This window comes from Acanthochromis polyacanthus, chromosome 19, assembly GCF_021347895.1.
Source record: "Acanthochromis polyacanthus isolate Apoly-LR-REF ecotype Palm Island chromosome 19, KAUST_Apoly_ChrSc, whole genome shotgun sequence".
Lineage (NCBI taxonomy): Eukaryota > Metazoa > Chordata > Actinopteri > Pomacentridae > Acanthochromis > Acanthochromis polyacanthus.
The window spans coordinates 8,881,387-8,900,796 of NC_067131.1; the positions used below are offsets into that span (position 1 = coordinate 8,881,387).

The 19,410-nt window shown below is 39.3% G+C and overlaps 1 protein-coding gene across 3 annotated transcripts in view; it reads left to right on the forward strand.

Annotated features, from left to right (window-relative positions):
• The first annotated feature begins 2,435 nt into the window (after positions 1-2,435).
• LOC110958239 (disks large homolog 5-like) overlaps positions 2,436-19,410 on the forward strand; it is a 46,813-nt gene continuing 29,838 nt past the window's right edge. For 2 of the 3 annotated variants that reach the window (XM_051939436.1, XM_022204686.2), the window contains exons 1-8: positions 2,436-3,184; positions 8,927-8,995; positions 9,719-9,887; positions 10,276-10,419; positions 11,913-12,096; positions 14,769-15,025; positions 15,396-15,708; positions 16,512-16,742. In XM_051939436.1, the coding sequence (XP_051795396.1) occupies positions 2,887-3,184; positions 8,927-8,995; positions 9,719-9,887; positions 10,276-10,419; positions 11,913-12,096; positions 14,769-15,025; positions 15,396-15,708; positions 16,512-16,742 (1,665 nt within the window). In that variant the 5' untranslated portion in view covers positions 2,436-2,886. The remainder of the gene's footprint in view (positions 3,185-8,926; positions 8,996-9,718; positions 9,888-10,275; positions 10,420-11,912; positions 12,097-14,768; positions 15,026-15,395; positions 15,709-16,511; positions 16,743-19,410) is intronic. The other variant, XM_051939437.1, reaches the window with a different exon arrangement.

Sequence of the window (19,410 nt, forward strand, 5' to 3'; positions counted from 1 at the left end):
TGTCATCAGTCAGCTTTTTAAAGTCACAACAGTAAAAAATAATGTGATCATTGCAAACATTAGAAAGATAAATTCAAATTGCATTATTATATGATTTTGGATCAGCCTCGGAGATTTCTCAAGTTAAGTCCTTAGTCCAAACTGCCTTGTGATCTCTTTGGATAATGATCAATTTAAACAAACACTTTCATTTTAGTAACTTTTGACGCCTGAAGCATCAGCGTCCCACAAGACAGGGAGAAAACTAATAGAAAACAAGTTATTTTCTGTAACAGAGATATTCTTTTTCTTAATCGTTCTTAATCTTGTGACCCTTCGGATTGATCTTGTGGCACCATGTGGAGGTAGGAGCCCAATTTTAGACGATTATGGCCAAAATCTGCAGCAGATAATTCACTGTACACTAAAAAAAAACACTGCAGAAATGCCACTATGTGCAATTTTGTTACATACGGTATATCAATGCATTACATATGAGACAATGATGAACTCTGGAAACCTCATATTGAATTTTTGGAAATAATAGTGCAGGCTGCTTTCATGCTTTTAATTTCATGTAGCCGCTAGGTGGATAAAGTGATGGTTTACCACAATTTGTAAATGCTTAAATACACCACTCAGGGCTGATTCATAATGTAGGGCAACAGTTCCTGGACTACTGTATCTGTATGACATGAATCATAAAGGATCACTTGTTATAATTTTGTTTGCAATCTCACTCTAGATTTGTTCTACTGTAAACCAGGCTCTCACACATTATGTTTCCTCAGCTTGTGAATGCATGTTTATGAATGTTGGCCAGTCCTCCAGGGGACGGAAGGTGTGAAGCCAGAGCTTTGATGTTGTATGTAAATGTATGACAAACTCAATAACTGCATTTGAAAACACTTCAAAGTGACTACTCTGAGGCCAATGAATTAAAATGAAAAAATTGCAGACAGAAGGGAAAATGAAATCCCAAGCAGGGAATTCAGTATTTGTAAAATTCTAGTAAATATGTTTAACTCAAACAAACAAATCTGGCAAAGCTAGCAGAGTAAACAGATTTGAGGTTCTTCGCTTGAATATCTCCATTTCATGCCATTTTATATTTGTAGTCCAAAACAGTTCAGAGGAAAAGGGTGCACTTTTTGACTCCACGACATTTTTTTGACAGCTTGAGTTTAATTATTAATCGATCACTCAATGACAAAATAAATAAAACAAAAGGGAATAAAAAGAAAGCTCACTGAGCGGGAATCTAAGAAATCCTTGGATTCATTGGGTTCACACACACACACACACACACACACACACACACACACACACACACACACACACACACACACACACACACACACACACACACACATGTTTGTACTTCTATCTTAGTGAGGACATCCATAGGCATAATGCATTTCCTTGAGCCTTACCCTAACCTTAACCGTCACAACTGATCGCCTAACCCTAATCCTTACCCTAACCCTAACCAAACCTCAATTCATACCTGTTCTCTAAAAACAAGTCTTCACCCTCAAACATGGCTGTTTCAAAGTGAGGACCGGCCAAAATGTCCTCACTTTGTAAAAATGTCCTCACTTTGATAGTTAAATGCAGAAAATGGTACTCACCATGTAGCAAGTACAAGAACACACACACACACACACACATTTACATATATTTAAAAATATGAACTTTTGTGGAGCAACATTAGAAATTGAAATGAAGCTGAAATATTTAAATGAACAATCTTAAAACTGAGGGCTTGTATTGCTTGCTCTGTTAGCCTCTATAATAATAAAAATCATTAAAAAGTATTCTATATGCAATTTTAGAAACTGTACATAAACATACGTATATGTATATCTACATATATAAATATAGGATCTTAGCCTTAACAAGATTATTGTCAGATAAAGTTCGAAAATTGTATTTTCCTTAATATTTGAAGGTTTTTAATTCTTAATGTTTGGATTACCGAGGTACAGTCACATCATAAATAACTCTGTATGGTGTGAATCTCATTGTTGAAATTTGTAAAAGCCCTTTTTCAGAATAGTTCAATTTTTTTATTTGATTTTTTATTAACTGTTTTCATACGTAAGTCATGGTAACTTGACTGCACTTGACTGGCCATTATGTTGAGCTTATTAGAATTGCATATTGCATGAAATAGTGCAAATAAACTCCAATAATATAATACTCACAGGGCCATTTTGCATAATTCTGCATAATTAACTTACGATGCAGTATGTGCATTTTGCTTACACTGGGCTTTTTTTGCGGAAATAATGGATTCTTCCACCAGAACGAGTAAATTGCACCAAGAAGAACATAATTGAAGTATTAGCCTTTAACTTATGATGTTAATTGTGTTGTTGGGGGACCAGGTGCGTCTGAGAGCGAAGCCCCGCCCACGTTTACCTTAAATGTCCATTGTACGGAACTATGATTGGCAGTGAGCTCCAGCTGCTTGACGGTGAGACATGGCGGAGTTTTCAGCCGCACAGAAAGGGCTCCTCCAGAGTTTCAACACTTTCAAAACACGCCGAGAGGACTTCATTTAAGGACTGCGTCGCTTTCGAAGCAGAGCGGGGCTTAAAGAGGCAGGGACGTCGTTTATTTTTTCTTTTCTGTTTTTTTTTTTCGAGAAGGACGGAGCTGCGGTGGGTGAAAATGTGTTGTCATCTTCGCGCAGTCAACAGCCTTGGGCAACAAATATGGCTACTTCTTGTGTATCCTTCAGTTCGGGCTCAAACCCGTCCCGACTGGGAGAGTTTCGGTAAGTAGTCCGAAGTGAAGTTGACTACCAGAAAGATTAAGAAGCTGGGTTTTTGTCCCCCCCCCCCCGAAGCTAAACCGAAACGGAGAGAGAGGAGGAGGAGGAGGAGGGGGAGAAGAGAGGAGATGGAGCCCAAACATAAAGAGTTGTTGGAGAAATGCTACCAGAACTTGGTGGAGTCGGTAACAGATGCGGACCGAGTTGTGGATGTTTTGGCTCACTGCGGGACCCTCAGCCAGTCTGAACGCTACGAGCTGGGACACAACTGCTCCTCCAACTCGGAAAAAGTGGACCTTCTGCTGAAGATACTCATAAGTAAGGACAGGGACCATTTCGCAGAGTTTTGCTCGGCTCTGGAAGCGACGCACCCTCACCTGCACTCGGTTCTGCTCAATGGCATCGGACCGGTGGATCACACAACCGGTAGGAGACAATCACAGTGTTGTTATTCAATTAATATCGCAATACAATCCACGGAAAGAGGGAAAACGCCATGTTAAATAAGTTTTAATGTGGCAGTATTAATTTTAATTACTGTTTACTTTGCTTGGAGTCCCAGTTGTCTTGATTTTTGGTTCTGATCCAACCTGTTTTCGATCCTCCCCCCAGAGCATGATCTAACTAACTGCAGAGCTATTGACCATATGACAACTTGATGAAGGGCATGACTTTTCCTTTGGGCAAGCATATAGAGGGAGAGGGAGAAAACTGCACAAGCATGTGACCTGATGCCTTTTTACACGCACACTACAGTGCTTGTTTCATTTGCCATGTCACTAAAAGCACAGCCTTTTGTGAAAGTATTTAATGGACTCAAAAAAAGAGCTAAACAATCAATTTAGTGACAGACAGGGCAATCTGAAGAGTGCGTGTCTGTGTGTGAAAGAGGGAGAATCAATAACTTACTGTCAAAGTCAAATGAATGAGTGAAGTATTAAATGTGTGTTAATGCACCCTGCTCAGTGATTTACAATAGCGTCATGTGCAAGAGGCAGTACAATGGAGAGTGAGATGTCAGTTTGTTTTGCATTTTTTATGCATTTATTCATTGTCAATTCATCAGTAAATGACTATTTTATTAATTGCACCTAACTGTTTGGGCTCTGGGAGTTTATCTTACAGATCAAAGTGCTGAAGTTGCTCAGAAGGGCTCCAACAAACTATTACCATCATCCTCTTTTGTTCTATGAAGTGTTGAAAGATGCTCGTCATAGTTACCTTGAACCCAAATTGACTTCTTCACATTGCATTTGACTAATCGACAGTCCAATCCCAAATGAACGGTATATGGGAAAAATACCATGGATTAGCAAAACTTTGCAGTTCTTGTGGCACTAAAATGAATTCAGAATAGTATTTCATTATACTGATCAGACAGCTTTTAATAGAATGACAACGACCGACACATTAAATCTTATTCTACTTTAACATAAAAGACTTTTGTTTTGAGATAATGCACATTTACACACAATTTAACATCCTAACATACCACAGATTCCACCTGGATGTCTTCTATGTTTCACCCTAATTTTATCTACTGTGTTGCAGTGATTTCGTTCATTCACATAAAAAGCAGTTGAGATGGAACGTATCTCTGCCTACTGTCTGATGATTTAGGATGTTTTTACTCTCCTCTACAGTCCATTCACCGTATATGTGAATCAGTCACTCTTTTCCACTCTGCAATGAATATTTCCAAATGTGCCTTTCTTCTCCACAGATAAATCCCAAATGCACTTGCCGTTTTTATGATGCTAATAAATTTGTCCTTAAATTCTGTGTAAGCTGATATGGTTTTCATTTATATCCCAGAACTTTTTGCTCTCCCTTCATAAGTAGTATACTGTTGGTGCACAGTTCTTGCTCTGGACCTCAACTACACTTTTGTACATCAAAAAACAAATTAAATGGTGCACTTTCTTGACTCAGCTTTTGTGTCATAGTCACTAAGCTGAACTGTGAGGTGTTAATTATGCATTTATCTTGCCATTATTTATAGGAGAACAGAAGCTGCAGACTGACTTCTGTGTTTGTTTGTTTTTTCATTTTTGCCCTGCATTTTGCAGTTGTGCAGAGAGTCTAAACCTGAGTACTGGTGGACTTTCTGCTGCCGGAAAGGTTTGTACCTGAGCGTGTTCTGGGCTCGTCGCAGCAGCGTGATGCAGTGTGCAACTCCCTGCTGGTAGTCACACAGGACACAAATGGGCTGAGCTGGCTTTTGCTACTGGGCAGACAGGTTCCTCCACTACACAGCCAAAAGAAGGGCCTTTCCCCAGGAAAACAGTAGCTTGCTACAGCCTAGTATGTTTTCAAATAATATGCGCAGTCAGCAGCCTGATCTAGTTACTCCCAAGTCACTTGAAGTCCCAAAGGGTGAAAGAGCTAGATCATCTTTTAAAGTATTATCAATAAATGTGAGCTTTGCAAGTGTATCCCAGGACATTCTTAAATGTCAGCAATAGAAACGCTAAATGTAGCCTTTCAAAATGATCACGGAGCTCCAAAATATTGACTTTGATGTGAAAATGATGCTCAGAATGCTGAACAAGGTGTGTTTTTCAGAGGGCCTTTTTGTATTTTAATAAAAATAAGATGCTCTATAGTTTTATATAACTGTAGCTTCAGGGCTTGACAGTAAAGACCTTTGTTTACAGATTGTTCTCACCTTTTCTTCAGGAACAATAACACGAAGACAGCACATTATAAGGGTGTGTATCGTGACTGGTGTGTTCACTTGGCTGTGCTGCGGCCCTGCGACGTAAGACTGGGTGTTTTGCAGTTGCAGTGTAAAATATGCGAGGCGGCTGTATTTCTTTATATCTTTCATTCTTGATTTTAGTAGGGAGAAGGCCTTTAGAGAGTCCAGTTTGTTTCCAGTGGAGTTGAACTGCTGCCACAGACAGTAGTTATTGCAGAATCAGTGCCTCATTAACTTTTATGTCAAAATGGATTTTACTGGATATTGTTTTTACACAAGAATGTCAAATGTCTACAGAGATGGCATTTTAGTTGCATTTTTTTCAATCAAAAGTTCTTCTACACATGCATGCTCAAATTCTAATTACTTGTTTTACATGTGTCATTAGTGACTGTGTGTTGTATTTTGAGCTCTGCCAAAACACGACTGACCTACACTCTTTGCTGTTCATGAACCTGTCTTGTGTTGACACAGATTGAAGACTGAAGTTACAGTTGCTGCTTTGCTAGCAATGGCAGGTCTTCAGGTTAAATGCTAATTGTAAACAAATCCGTTACTGTTGGACAAATAAGCCAAAGTACTGGACTAATTGAAATTCTGACTGGAAGATGGGGACAAGATAAGGAATCACCAGAGTTCAGACACTGAATATCTGCTCTACGCAAAGACTAACCGAACGATCGACAAGCTGACTAAAGTTAGCAATGTAAGCTAAATCTTAGAAAAGGACTTTCATTCACATAGTATTTGACATTATATGTACACTATGTTGAAACATTTCATATTACAAATGTAGTGGGGGGGCTCAGTGGTTGAAGTTTTGGGCTACTGATCAGAAGGTTGTGGGTTCAAGCAAAGCTGCCACTGATGGGCAATTGAGCAAGGCCTTTAACCCTAATATGCTGCAGAGGCGCTGTAGTGTGGCTGAGTTTGACCTCTGACAAGCTGGAATATGCAACGACTTCATTTTGTTCTTCTCTGTGCAATGATGAAAGAAAAAAAATCTTATTTACCAGTGTCATTTTTCATGGGTAACATGTGGACATCAGGCTAAAGTAGGAAAAATATATTTAATGTTTCTTATGTGACATTTTGTAGTGTTTCTGCATATTATTGTATGTATATAATACGGATAGATTTCACTAATTTGCATTTCATATGAACAAGTTGATAGAATTTCATAAGTGCTGGTTAATGTCTGCTTGAGTGAGCATATCACTTCAGATTTTAGCTTTTGATTCATGTTTGTTAAATTATCTTGCTGAGTAAATGTTTTGCGTTATGACTTACTGAAACTAGGTGACAAATTGACAAGATGTTAATCTGTAACATTTCCTGAAGTTACTTATGCCAAAGTTGTTCAGAGTTTCCTTATGGACTCTTTACACCTATATATAATGATATTTAACTTATTGTACAGCTGTCAGAGCAGAGTAGGAACATGCTCCAGCTTCCTTGGAAAGGGCACTGTATTCAGTGTTTTTCCATTCATTATCAGTGGAGCAGCGTGCCAGATGTGATTTTTGGATAGTATCAGCACTTTGTATCAGAGCTCATGTTTTAAACTTTAAGATAAATGGTGTTCATCCACAGACCAAACTCTCCTACAAAAGACAGTCTCCTCCCTCTTTCACTTTTGTTCTTGTGAAGTATTTTTGGTACTCCAGAGAAAAATGTCTAAAGATCATCAAGAGGCTGTGACTGTAACTAAGAGATCAACCTAAATGAGATACTTGAGTGGTGAAGGTCAGACCACAGCGAGGTCCTGGTCATATGACTTCCATGAAGCAGAAAAGTGAGGGAGCTATGACACAGTGCACCTTGCCCATTGAGGCACTCTCTGCTCCGAGTCATGGGAAACTTAAGCTAGAGCGAGAACAAAGAGAGCTTGATCCATGGGATGCCACGGTTCCTGAGGCACATCAGTCTTTTTTTTCCCTTTTTCTTTTAGTCCTTCGCTGGGAAAAAGAGGGGTGAGCCATGTTAGCTGGGCTCCTTGTAGTCTCAACTCATAGTCTCCTTTAAATAGTGGGAACTCAGCCAGCCAGGGATTGATTTAGAGTACTGGGACGTGGGTAAATAGGATCGTTTGTCATGCTCCTGCTCCAAGTCTACACTAGACTTTACATCAGGGATGGAAGTTGCTGATTTAACTGAACTATAAGCTGCTCATTCCACAGCCAAGTAAGATCTCAGTAAATGTGCACTGCTGGCTGTTTGATCAAGGCCTGTGCAGTCTTTTAAACCTCTCAAGCATCATTAAGATTCCCATTTTCTGAAACACTCTGTGTAGGGGAACTTATCAGACAAAGAGTAAATGGCTGAGCAGTGCTGAATCAACTGAACATTAATTACCGCAGTTTTGCTAATCTATTAATGGCTTTCAGTTAGGCAAAATGCCAAACATTTGCTTGGTTTTCTGTATTTTTATTTATATTGACAGCTTGAAGACTTCTGATTCTGCATTGTAGCAGCAATAATTGACCAATTAAGAAACTAGCTGATTTAGATGAAATGAATGCTGAACTATTTTGATAAGTGATTCATTTTTTGATTCATTTTTTGCAAATAAACCATAAATGTTATGTTCCAGCTTCTCTGATTTAAGACTTGACAAAGATTTTCTTTGTCAACTTTGACAGTAAAATTGCATATCTCTTGGATTTTGACTGTTTGTCCAATAAAACAATGAATTAGATGACGCCACAGTGAAATTTCATAAAGTACAATGTGTATGTTTAACATTATTTAGATGTTTCATCGACAAAATGATGGCTTGCCGAAACGAAATTGCAGATATACCTATATAAAAAATAACTGTTGGTCACACTGTCCACTTGAGTTACTAGATGGAGAAAGTAATGGCGGTCCAGCTCTATTTCTTCAGATTTCCTGTTATGTAAATTTTACGCATAGTGGCCTAAATCGTATAATTGGAAAAATAAATAAGTGAATTGCCATGAATGAAAACAAGCTGTTCTAGTTGTAGCCCTTCAGATTTTCCTCAAGAATTACTTTTACATTTGTTTGTCAGATAACATGATCGTCTTCATAATGCGTACTGTTGTACTGAAGCTTCCTTTCTGTACAGTTAATTATGAATCACTGTAGGCTATAAAAGAAGGGGCTTTCACAGGGGGGGCAGTGTGATGTTGTCAGAGGAGATAAAAGGAGAAGCTCTAAGGCTGCAGCCTCTTTGGGGCCCTGGCTAGTCAGTATTCAAGCTCCCTGCCCAACTGATAATTAGCTACACTCTGCTGTCAGCCCACAGGCCCGTCATCCCAAGTTGGGGAAAGTCCCACCTTATTATTCCTCCAGCTGGCCTTTTTTCAGTAAAGGCTCCTGAATGTAACCCAAGCTGTAGAGCCTTGATGTACCATACAATGCTGGAGATAATCATCTGACTATAATGCAGACATGGTCGAGTACACTCAGAGCTGACTTTAATGTTTTTGTTCCCCTCACAGGGTCCACTTACAGCGTCTTGTCCACCATGCCGTCAGACTCAGAAAGCAGCAGCTCTCTCAGCAGCTTAGGTGAGTGTGACTCATGGGGGTGTACAGATTTAAGATAAAGAAATGTCAAAGAAAAAAGATTATATTCCTAAAGAGAAAAAAAAAAAAAAAACACTGACTGTTCTGAGGAACCAACCACAGTTTTATAAATAATAGTCAGTTGCTGGCTGTTTAGACTCTGAGCACATGCAAGTGATTACACAGATGTGAGAAGGATTTAGAAACACAACGCACACACGCGCGCACACACACACAGACCTGTTTCATTTAGTCATTCTCTGAGGGAGAGAGGATTTGACGGTTTCATACTAGCGAAAAGAAATGGAATCCGTATCAGTTGGTTGATATCTGTGTCATAAATTTACAAGTAGTGAGGTTAATAAATACAGCAGCAAGGTAGATGAATAATGAAGTACAATATTTAACTGGTTTTTGGCTTCAAGTAGGTCACTAGTGAAGGTGTTTCTTATATCTTGCTGAAAAGGAGAGCATAGATTTTCAGCCTAGTAGCCACAGCTGACAGCTTTTGATTGGTTCGGTATTTTCTTGGTGTTTTATTTATTCTTTCTGGTCAAGTTTTTACTGAAATAAACAGTCTAGATATCTTTTGAAAGCACACCTCAGTTGTACACTATCCATGGCTTGACTGAGCATTTTAAAGAAGGCAATGAAGCTGCTTTAACACCGCCATCGTTCGAGCTTTTTAAATGCCACATGCCACCAGTGACATGCTGACTCCCACAGGTACTCCTGGTCAAGCCTCCTCCCCTCCGCCTGCCCACATGGAAAGCCACCAGGTGAACGAGAAGATGGAGACCGTTCTGTTCCAGCTGAGACACGTGACACGCGAAAGGGACGACCTACGCAAACGTCTGGCCCTCTCTTCACCTGGAACCACCTTCGATGACTGCAGGTACTGTTCCGATCTCATGCACCTAACTGCTTGTTTCCCAAAACTAACATTTACAGAAAAGCGACCCTGATCCTGTGTGTACCTGCACTTCTTGAATAGATACATTTTCCTTTCTTCATCTAAAAGCAATAACAAAAAGGGGGGGGAGGCTGTGGGGTTATGTGATGCAAAATTGTTTTAAGAAATGCTCAACTCTGTAAAAACACGGGGTAAACATACAATTTTAACGATGCTTCTCTATCCTCGTGCTCTCATAAGCACAAAATTTGCATGCTGTTTGTCTCACTCAAGCTTCTCACATCCTCCCATGTGGTGTCTTCAAACTAGATTTTGATGCATCATATTTTTCTTTTTCCTACTTCTCTCTTTCTCTCTCTCTGTGAAATAGACCAAACTCCAAAGCAGGTCATGACTATGAGCGTCTCAAGCTGCAGTGCATGAAGGCAATGGCAGACCTGCAATCCCTGCAGAACCAGCATAGCACCACCCTGAAGAGGTGCGAGGAGGCTGTGAAGAAAGCAGACTTCTACCAGTAAGTGGAAGGCTTCTACAGGGACTCTGTAAATTTTTTAAGAGCCGGTGCATTTGTGCCGTATGCATTCATGCTCAGCCTGCAGGGTTTTAGATGCTACTCAGTTTGTCCTCTGCAATATTCACAGCAAATTGCATAGAACAGATTTTGTTTTTTGCAAGAGTAATAGGGATGAAGCCTTTATACCAATCCAAAAGCTGATGAGTTAAGCCTTGAAAAAAATCCTTGCGGCCCTTCATGAGTTAAATTTTTGAGATTTTCAGTTTTTATTGTCTTCTTCGTCACTTAAATCCCAAGTCATATTTTCGGACCAAAGGTTAAGAGCAGAAGAGACTGAGTTACATCTTGATAAGTAATGCCCTTCTTCATGCCGAAGCATACTCTGTAACCATTATATGAACTCTGTGTGCATGGCACGACATCTGTGCCATGAGGATAATGCTACAAACAGAGCATTTGTTGTCCGGCGAAATAAGCTGTGCCGAGTTGACATGAAGGGAAGGCTGGTCCATTTGTGTGATTTAATGATGCCATACTGTCTCCAAAGTGTAGGGAACCAACATCTGGCCCCCAATGCAAACAGACAGATGAAGGATTATTGCCACATTTAAGCCTCTCCTTCTGGGCCATGTTTGTACATCAGAGAAAGTCTTTATTTATTACTGTCCCATTTGCCTATGCACTTATCCATTCACACTAAGTACAGGGATGTGATTTTTTTCCGCAAATTCGCGGAATTCCGCTTTTTTTCAGGGATGGGAATTTACCGCGGATTTCCGCCGATTTCATTTCAAGTTTGAACACTTTGTTGTCGCTCACATTCATGTCTGTTGTATTGTACTTGGATCAATAAGTCCCTTATCACATAGGTAAGCATTAACATTCGATTTATTGGTCATGTTAGTGATTCACATTTGTACAGTTCCCAGTTAAAGCATTGTTTTTGTTACTATAATTACAAAAATGATTAATTGCTTTCTTAATTGGTTAGATTTTTACTTATTTACCTGATCCTTTTGCAGTAGATGAAACTGTAAATAAACATACTGTCCACATGGAAGTCGGCATGAAGTCAGTATCTAAAAAATTGTTGGCCCCCACTCAAGCAGCTCGCATAAAAATATGAGTGAGAATGAAATCATACTTTGCGATTTCCAGAAATTGTAACGTTATTTCTACGTTGTGCTGAAGTGATTAATTGATTGAAAGGAAATGACACTAATCAGCAATTCTACTAATCAGTTAATTGTTGTTGGTGTGCACCTTTGAAGACTTCACCAAAGCTTCTGGGAAGTTTTGGGATTTATGTATTTTTTTACAACAGACTAAAAATCAATATATAAAAAATCAGTGTTCTTTCATAAATCAGTGGTTGAACATTTGTTGTCTTGTGACATATAAAGCATTCTTGTATGTTTAGTGCTGTAATCCTGATGTGAAGCACGGCTCGTAATGCCTGCAATCCAATTGTACTTGTTGTGGTACTTCCACAGTACGCTGCACAGCCGTCTGGCCAGCGAGCACACCCAGCTGAAAGAGGAGCTGGAGGCGGTGAGACAGGACAACATCCAGCTGGTGAGGGAGCACAACCATGTGAAGCAGGCCTGCGAGGAGCTGAGGCGGCTACATGACGATGACCAGAGGGAAGTGGCTGATATGAGGATGCTGCACCAGCAGGTACCTGTGCAGTAAATCCCACCACCATTCACTGTTATGTACAGATGCAGGTTATAAGTGGATCTGCAAACACACAGATGCATACGGTCTGCACACACAGTTGTACTCAGACACTCATTTCCATCCCTGGATGCCCTTGAGATACAGTCAGTTGTATCTTGACATTTGAGACAGAACTGAATTTATTCCTGTCTTAGTGACCTCACAAAGGCACATTGTTCAGACAAATGGGGTCAGACAAGCTTGATCCTTCCATGTCTCTATCGATCAAAACATTCTTTCAAATTAGAAGAATGACTTAACCTGTGTCTCTTACTGTTTGCTCAGTCTGACACACATTTAGCCTCACTGCAGTCAGAAGGTCATATCATTAAATGTTTGCCATACCTTACATAACCATGTAATATAACTTAATGTAATGCTTGTCTCCAGAGCTCATATCAACATGAGGTAAACTAATGTTCAGCCTCAGTCAAATTAGGAATCAAATCAGCTAACTGACGCCAGTGAAAATGTGACCTTTGTTCTGTAGTTGTTAGATGGCAGGTCCATACTGCACTTTGTCTTGTGTAAAATGTCTCCTTTTAATGCTCTGTCCACAATTTTTATTGAATACAATAGTAATTTAGAAGAAACAAAAAAATGCATCTGAAAGATGTGTGTGTGTGGATTTATAGTGTATATTTATAAATAAATGCTACAGAGGAAGGTCTTAAGTAGCCTGCAACAACTAATAGACTTTTGTCGATAGGTTTAAGCCCGTTTTGTGTTTGTGCTGATTCATTAGTAACTAACAAAAAATTCTAAACTTAGTCATATGAACTGAGACATTCAGATTCAGAACACTTTATTTGTCCCCAGGGGGGCAATTAAAAAAAGCATGTAGAACAGGCAGAGCAACAGTGAGCAATGGGTCAACACATATCATCACTGCTACATGAGCCTGTAGGAGAAAGTCAGACTGTTTATTTAGTCAGTAAGTCAGGCTGTACTTACTGCACATATCTGAGTGTATGCATTTTTTTTTTTATTAGTAGTCGTTAACTCAAATTTTTTAAATCTATTTTTAAATTTAATGAAAAACTGCCAAAATTTCCAAATACAGTCCTGCACACTGTCTAACTTGCAAAAATACATTTATTCACAATGTTTCAGTGTGTAATCGTAAATGGGGTGTGACAGTTACTCTGCAACCAATCAGAATTCCTCACGCACTATAGGAGGGTGTGAGTTACAAAGTGGAATTCCGCTGAATGGCAGCTTTCAACAACAAAAAGAAATGAGAATCATAGAAATATACCTAAAACAGGATGCAAATGCTTAAACCTTCCAAGGGCCAAACCATGTTCAGAAGAAGCATTGACTCACAGGATAGAAGTTTAGCTAAACCTGTAGATACAGGTTGCATGAAATGACAACAAAATACACAAAGAAGATACTATCACATTGCAAAGATGAAAGGTTAACATTAATATTAAATCACCATAATAATAAATTTACTCAAGACCCTTCCTTGTATAAATAAACACAGTTTACAGGTCACCTAGGTAAATTAACCTAGTATGTGCATATTCATGCATATCCCAGACTTTCTGGAATTGGACAAAAAACTCTAACAGATTAATGTTTAATAAAATAAACTGCCACCGTCAGGGGACTTTCCAGTGTATCAAAGTCCTGTGCTTGTGTTACCATGGTTGACATGCTGTATTTAATTAAAAATATATTTTGCTTCCTGTTTCCTGGATTATTATTATTTTTTCAATCTTATCCTTTAGATGATACTTGGAAAATATAGAGACAGGCAGGAAACATTGGGTGAAAAGTAAGTGTGGTGTGACATGCAACAAAGGTTTCTCACTGAAACTGAACTGGAGAAATTGTGCTTTATCGCCATTAAAATACCGTGGGGGGCGGGGTGCAAGTAATCAAGAAAAGTTGGGACACCTGTTGGATTTAGTAGCGCCAACCTCCAAGTCTTAATCTACCTCCATTGCTGCAGAACAGCTTTAAGTTGTTAACCCATTTCTTGTTCCCCGAAAAGGCCTTTTTTTTTTTTTTTTTTAATAAAGTTTTAGGCACTTTTTTCAGCCATCATCAACATCTCAAAATCACTGAGTCAGTCTGGGATTATATAGAGAGACAGAAGGAATAAAGCTGCTGAAGAAGTAGTGGACACACCAAACACATACAATAGTATACATTTTAAAATTCAACAAGAAAGCTTTTCTCTTAATTTATTTAAATCTTATTATCCAGAGAGTCGAGAAAACAGGTTTGAGAGAGTTAAACTTTTTAGAAAAGTGCTGCACCAGCAAAGCATTACTCCTGTTTGCATTTGTCAATCAAGTAAAGCCTTCCACTATAGAGAATCTGTCTCACTGTGGCCTGCTAACTCAGCATGCAATGGATCACCTAAGCTTTAATTGATTATTTAACAAATGAACTTACTTTCATGTGCCAAGAAACTGTTATTTGAAACTAGTCTTGATAGTAGATGTAAATTGAACTGAATAACGATCAGTTATCACCTTTATGTATTTATGCTAAAACAGTCTACTACATTGTTTAGCAGCACCCACATTCTAGTTACTTAAATGCACCACAAATTCGTGAAATGAGTAAGCATATGTCCTCCTTACTCAGTAAGGCATCTGAAATGTCTTTCACAGGTGATGAGAGAGGGGTCATCGGACGTCCTTAACAAGCTGTATGACACAGCTGTGGATAAACTGGAAGCGATGAAGAGTGACTACGAGGCTCTGAGGAAGCACTACAATGAGAAGACGGCAAATCACAACGCAGACCTGAGCCGTTTGGACCAAGCCGAGGAGGAGAACCATCGGCTGCAGAAGCAGTTGGACATGCTGCTGAAACAGAGAGATGCTGCCATCCACTACCAGCAGCAGTACTCTTCTTCTATTAGAAGGTAGAGCTGGAAATATTAGACCCACAAAAACAGCGGAACGAGAAACTGCAAACACACAAACGCACAAAAAGACTAATGATGAACAGCAGTTGCAACAAATTATGCTACGAACTGAGTACTTGTTTGGTGCCAAAGTAAAATCTGCCCAGTGCTTAAAACATGCTTAATCCAAGGCAGATGAAGCTTTGCAGATGAGCAGATGCCTCCCTTTTTAAGTTTTCGTTTATGATCCTCAGACTATTAGTTAGTCTGTGGTGATGTGGGTTAAAATGTTGGTGTTTTTTTTAGCACAAGTCAGAAAATGTTAATCTGCAAGAGGTGAAAATGTGTAAAGCGCTCCTAAATCTATTCTGCTCCCTGTCTGATACAGGTTTGACAACACGCAGCAAGAACTTTCCAAAGCCACAGCTCAGAATAAGGAGCTGCAGCGTGAGATGGACCGGCTCCAGTCAGAGACGACTCGGCTGAAGACCCAGCAGCTCAAGGCAGCGAAGGACAGTGAGAAATACAAGGAGGAGCGGGACTCTGTGATCAGCGAATACCGCCTGATCATGAGCGAGCGGGACCAGGTGATCAAAGAAGTGGACAGGCTTCAGACAGGCCTGGAGGTGGCAGAGGCAAAGCTCAAGAACACTTCCTCAGAGAGACGAGTAGCCAACGAGGAGCTCGAGGCGCTCAGACAGGTAACTGTCTTCTGCTGAAGCAAAACATCCTTTAGTCGCATAATAAATGAAGTGGCTTAAACCTTTGACCTTAACGAATGGAAGAACAGTTAATGGATGGATCATAAATGTGTTGAATCATATCTGTACTGTAAGTTGGTACATATGTAGAAAATATTCGAAGTAAACCCATTGATGAAGAAGAACTAATTGCATGATGTCTGTTCCAAATGTGTCCTCTGTAGTTAAGCTGGTTATTACTGCTGTCGTCATTCATTTTGGCAACACCCAAGGCTTTAGGCTGGCCAAAAAGCAATCACGTGTCATCATTGCTATTGAAAGGCCACAGTTCAATTCAGGACAGAACAAATTGCCCTAAAAATATATTAAATACCAAACGGAGAACATGAAGTTACTGCTATTCTTGCAAAACTGGCAAAGACTAGTTTAAAAAGAGGAAAATTTGTAACTTTCAGTTTTTCACCGAATGGGATGTTTGTGTTTTTAACACCTCTTTTTTTTTTTTCTTTTTTTTTTTTTCTTTGAGATAAGATTTTGTTCATCCGCAAAGGGCAAATTCCATTGGCACAGCTCTACAAGAAAAAGGGAATGAAGAGGGCACACATGGGTAGATGGAATAATACAACACAGAGACTTAGAATAATGTGAAACTGTATTAAAAATAAATTCCTATGATGTCAAGATTCTCATCAGATTTTAAGTACATGCTCTCAGTATTTCAGTGACAGACAATTCAAAAAGTTATGAGCTTGTATGCACATTTATTTTCTATCACCCTCTGGTTATGTTTTTGTGACATGAAGGAGCTGGCGTCAGCACTGGTGGACAGAGACCGGGCAGTGTGTGAAAAGAATGAGCTGCTAGAGAAATACTGCCACGAGGTGAAAGACAAGACTGAGGCCCAAAAGGAGCTGAGCCAGGCCTGCAAAGACATCGAGACAGTGCGAGAGGAGAGGGACGTGGCCCGGAAGGAGAGGACAGAGGCCATCATCCAGAGGGACCAGCTGCTGCGAGAGTATTACCAGGCCAGACAGGTAGCCAGACAGACGGATGATTTACCATTGCAAATGGAGGGATTGATTTATTTCTCTGACAATAATCCCTTCATTCCATCTCGTATAGTAGTAGTAGTAAATGTTTTTTTTTTTTTTTTTAATCAGCTGGGCGGTTTCCACACATTGATTTTTGTTGAGAAAAAAGGCTTGGCACCCATCACTCTGTTTTTTTTTTTTTTTGTGAATTTTAGATTAATTACAATGAAAGTCAGATTCCTGCATTAGGAAATTACCAGCAGCTACAGTCTAAAGCCTCACCCTGACTTTGAACCCCACAAGAACACTGCAATGCGTCAGGAATGGATAGTTTAGCCAAACAACACTACAGAAGAAACTAATGGAATAAATTTAGTAGTGGAAATAATTGATACTCACACTGCACTAAAATAGACCTGCAACAGTTAAATGAATAAATATATAGATGTCAGCTATTTAATTATTGGATAACTGTATTACAAATGAATTAATAGGTTTTGATAATTACATACTTTTTTTAAAGGTAAAATTCTTTGATTCTTGCTTCTCAAATGTGAGTATTTTCTGGTGTCTTTACTACTCTGACAGTAAAAGGAATGTCTTTGCAGTGTGGATGAAATAAGACATTTGAAGACATGATCTTGGGATTTGAAGAACACCGATGGACATTTTCTGACATTTTACTGACAAAACAAATTATCACTTGATCAGGAAAACTTGACAGTGACAATGAAAGTAATGATTGGTGCTACCTTAAACACTCTGCTGTGCTTATTTGATTGTGAGGAAGCAAGCATGTGCTACAGACGCACTTCTCAGTGAGATTTATATTTGTTTTACAATATTTGACCCACTTGAAGCTGCACTACCTTGTCCAGCCTCAAAGCTTCTCTTACACATCATAGGCGGAGGTTAATTTTTAGTTCGCAACAGTTTATTTTAGGATGGATGGAATCAGTTGGGGGCTTTCGTCTTCTGGAAAATTGCAGATTCACTGAACACAGATTTTTTTTTTTTTTTTTTTTTTTTTTTTTTTTTAACCAGTAAAGTCTTCAGACTTCATTAAAAATGTATTACGATTCACTTGTGTTGCTACATGCACAAGTAGGAAAACTAGTCACTCCGTAAGTCTATTATAGGTCATACACACGTGGACAAAATTGTTGGTACCCCTCAGTTAAAGAAGGAAAAACCCACAATTCTCACTGAAATCACTTGAAACTCACAAAAGTAACAATAAATAAAAATTTATTGAAAATTAAATAATCAAAATCAGCCATCACTTTTGAATTGTTGATTAACATAATTATTTAAAAAAACAAACTAATGAAATAGGGCTGGACAAAAATGATGGTACCCAGAACTTAATATTTTGTTGCACAACCTTTTGAGGCAATCACTGCAATTAAACGATTTCTGTATTTGTCAATGAGCGTTCTGCAGCTGTCAACAGGTATTTTGGCCCACTCCTCATGAGCAAACAGCTCCAGTTGTCTCAGGTTTGATGGGTGTCTTCTCCAAATGGCATGTTTCAGCTCCTTCCACATATGTTCAATGGGATTCAGATCTGGGCTCATAGAAGGCCACTTTAGAATAGTCCAACGGTTTTCTCTCAGCCATTCTTGGGTGTTTTTGGCTGTGTGTTTTGGATCGTTGTCCTGTTGGAAGACCCATGACCTGCGACTGAGACCAAGCTTTCTGACACCAGGCAGCACATTTCTCTCCAGAATGCCTTGATAGTCTTCAGATTTCATCGTACCTTGCACACTTTCAAGACACCCTGTGCCAGATGCAGCAAAGCAGCCCCAAAACATTACTGAGCCTCCTCCATGTTTCACCGTAGGGACAGTGTTCTTTTCTTCGTATGCTTGGTTTTTGAGTCTATGAACATAGAGTTGATGTGCCTTACCAAAAAGCTCCAGTTTGGTCTCATCTGTCCAAAGGACATTCTCCCAGAAGCTTTGTGGCTTGTCAACATGCATTTTTGCAAATTCCAGTCTGGCTTTTTTATGAGTTTTTTTCAGCAGTGGTGTCCTCCTTGGTCGTCTCCCATGAAGTCCACTTTGGCTCAAACAACGACGAATGGTGCGATCTGACACTGATGTACCTCGGCCTTGGAGTTCACCTTTAATTTCTTTGGAGGTTGCTCTGGGCTCTTTGGATACAATTCCAATGATCCGTCTCTTCAATTTGTCATCAATTTTCCTCTTGCGGCCACGTCCAGGGAGGTTGGCTACTGTCCCGTGGGTCTTGAACTTCTGAATAATATGAGCCACTGTTGTCACAGGAACTTCAAGCTGTTTAGAGATGGTCTTATAGCCTTTACCTTTAAGATGTTTGTCTATAATTTTTTTTCGGATGTCCTGGGACAATTCTCTCCTTCGCTTTCTGTTGTCCATGTTCAGTGTGGTACACACCTTTTCACCAAACAGCAGGGTGACTACTTGTCTCCCTTTAAATAGGCAGACTGACTGATTATGAGTTTGGAAGCACCTGTGATGTCAATTAAATGACACACCTGAGTTAATCATGTCACTCTGGTCAAATAGTTTTCAATCTTTTATAGAGGTACCATCATTTTTGTCCAGGCCTGTTTCATTAGTTTGTTTTTTAAAATAATTATGTTAATCAACAATTCAAAAGTAATGGCTGTTTTTGATTATTTAATTTT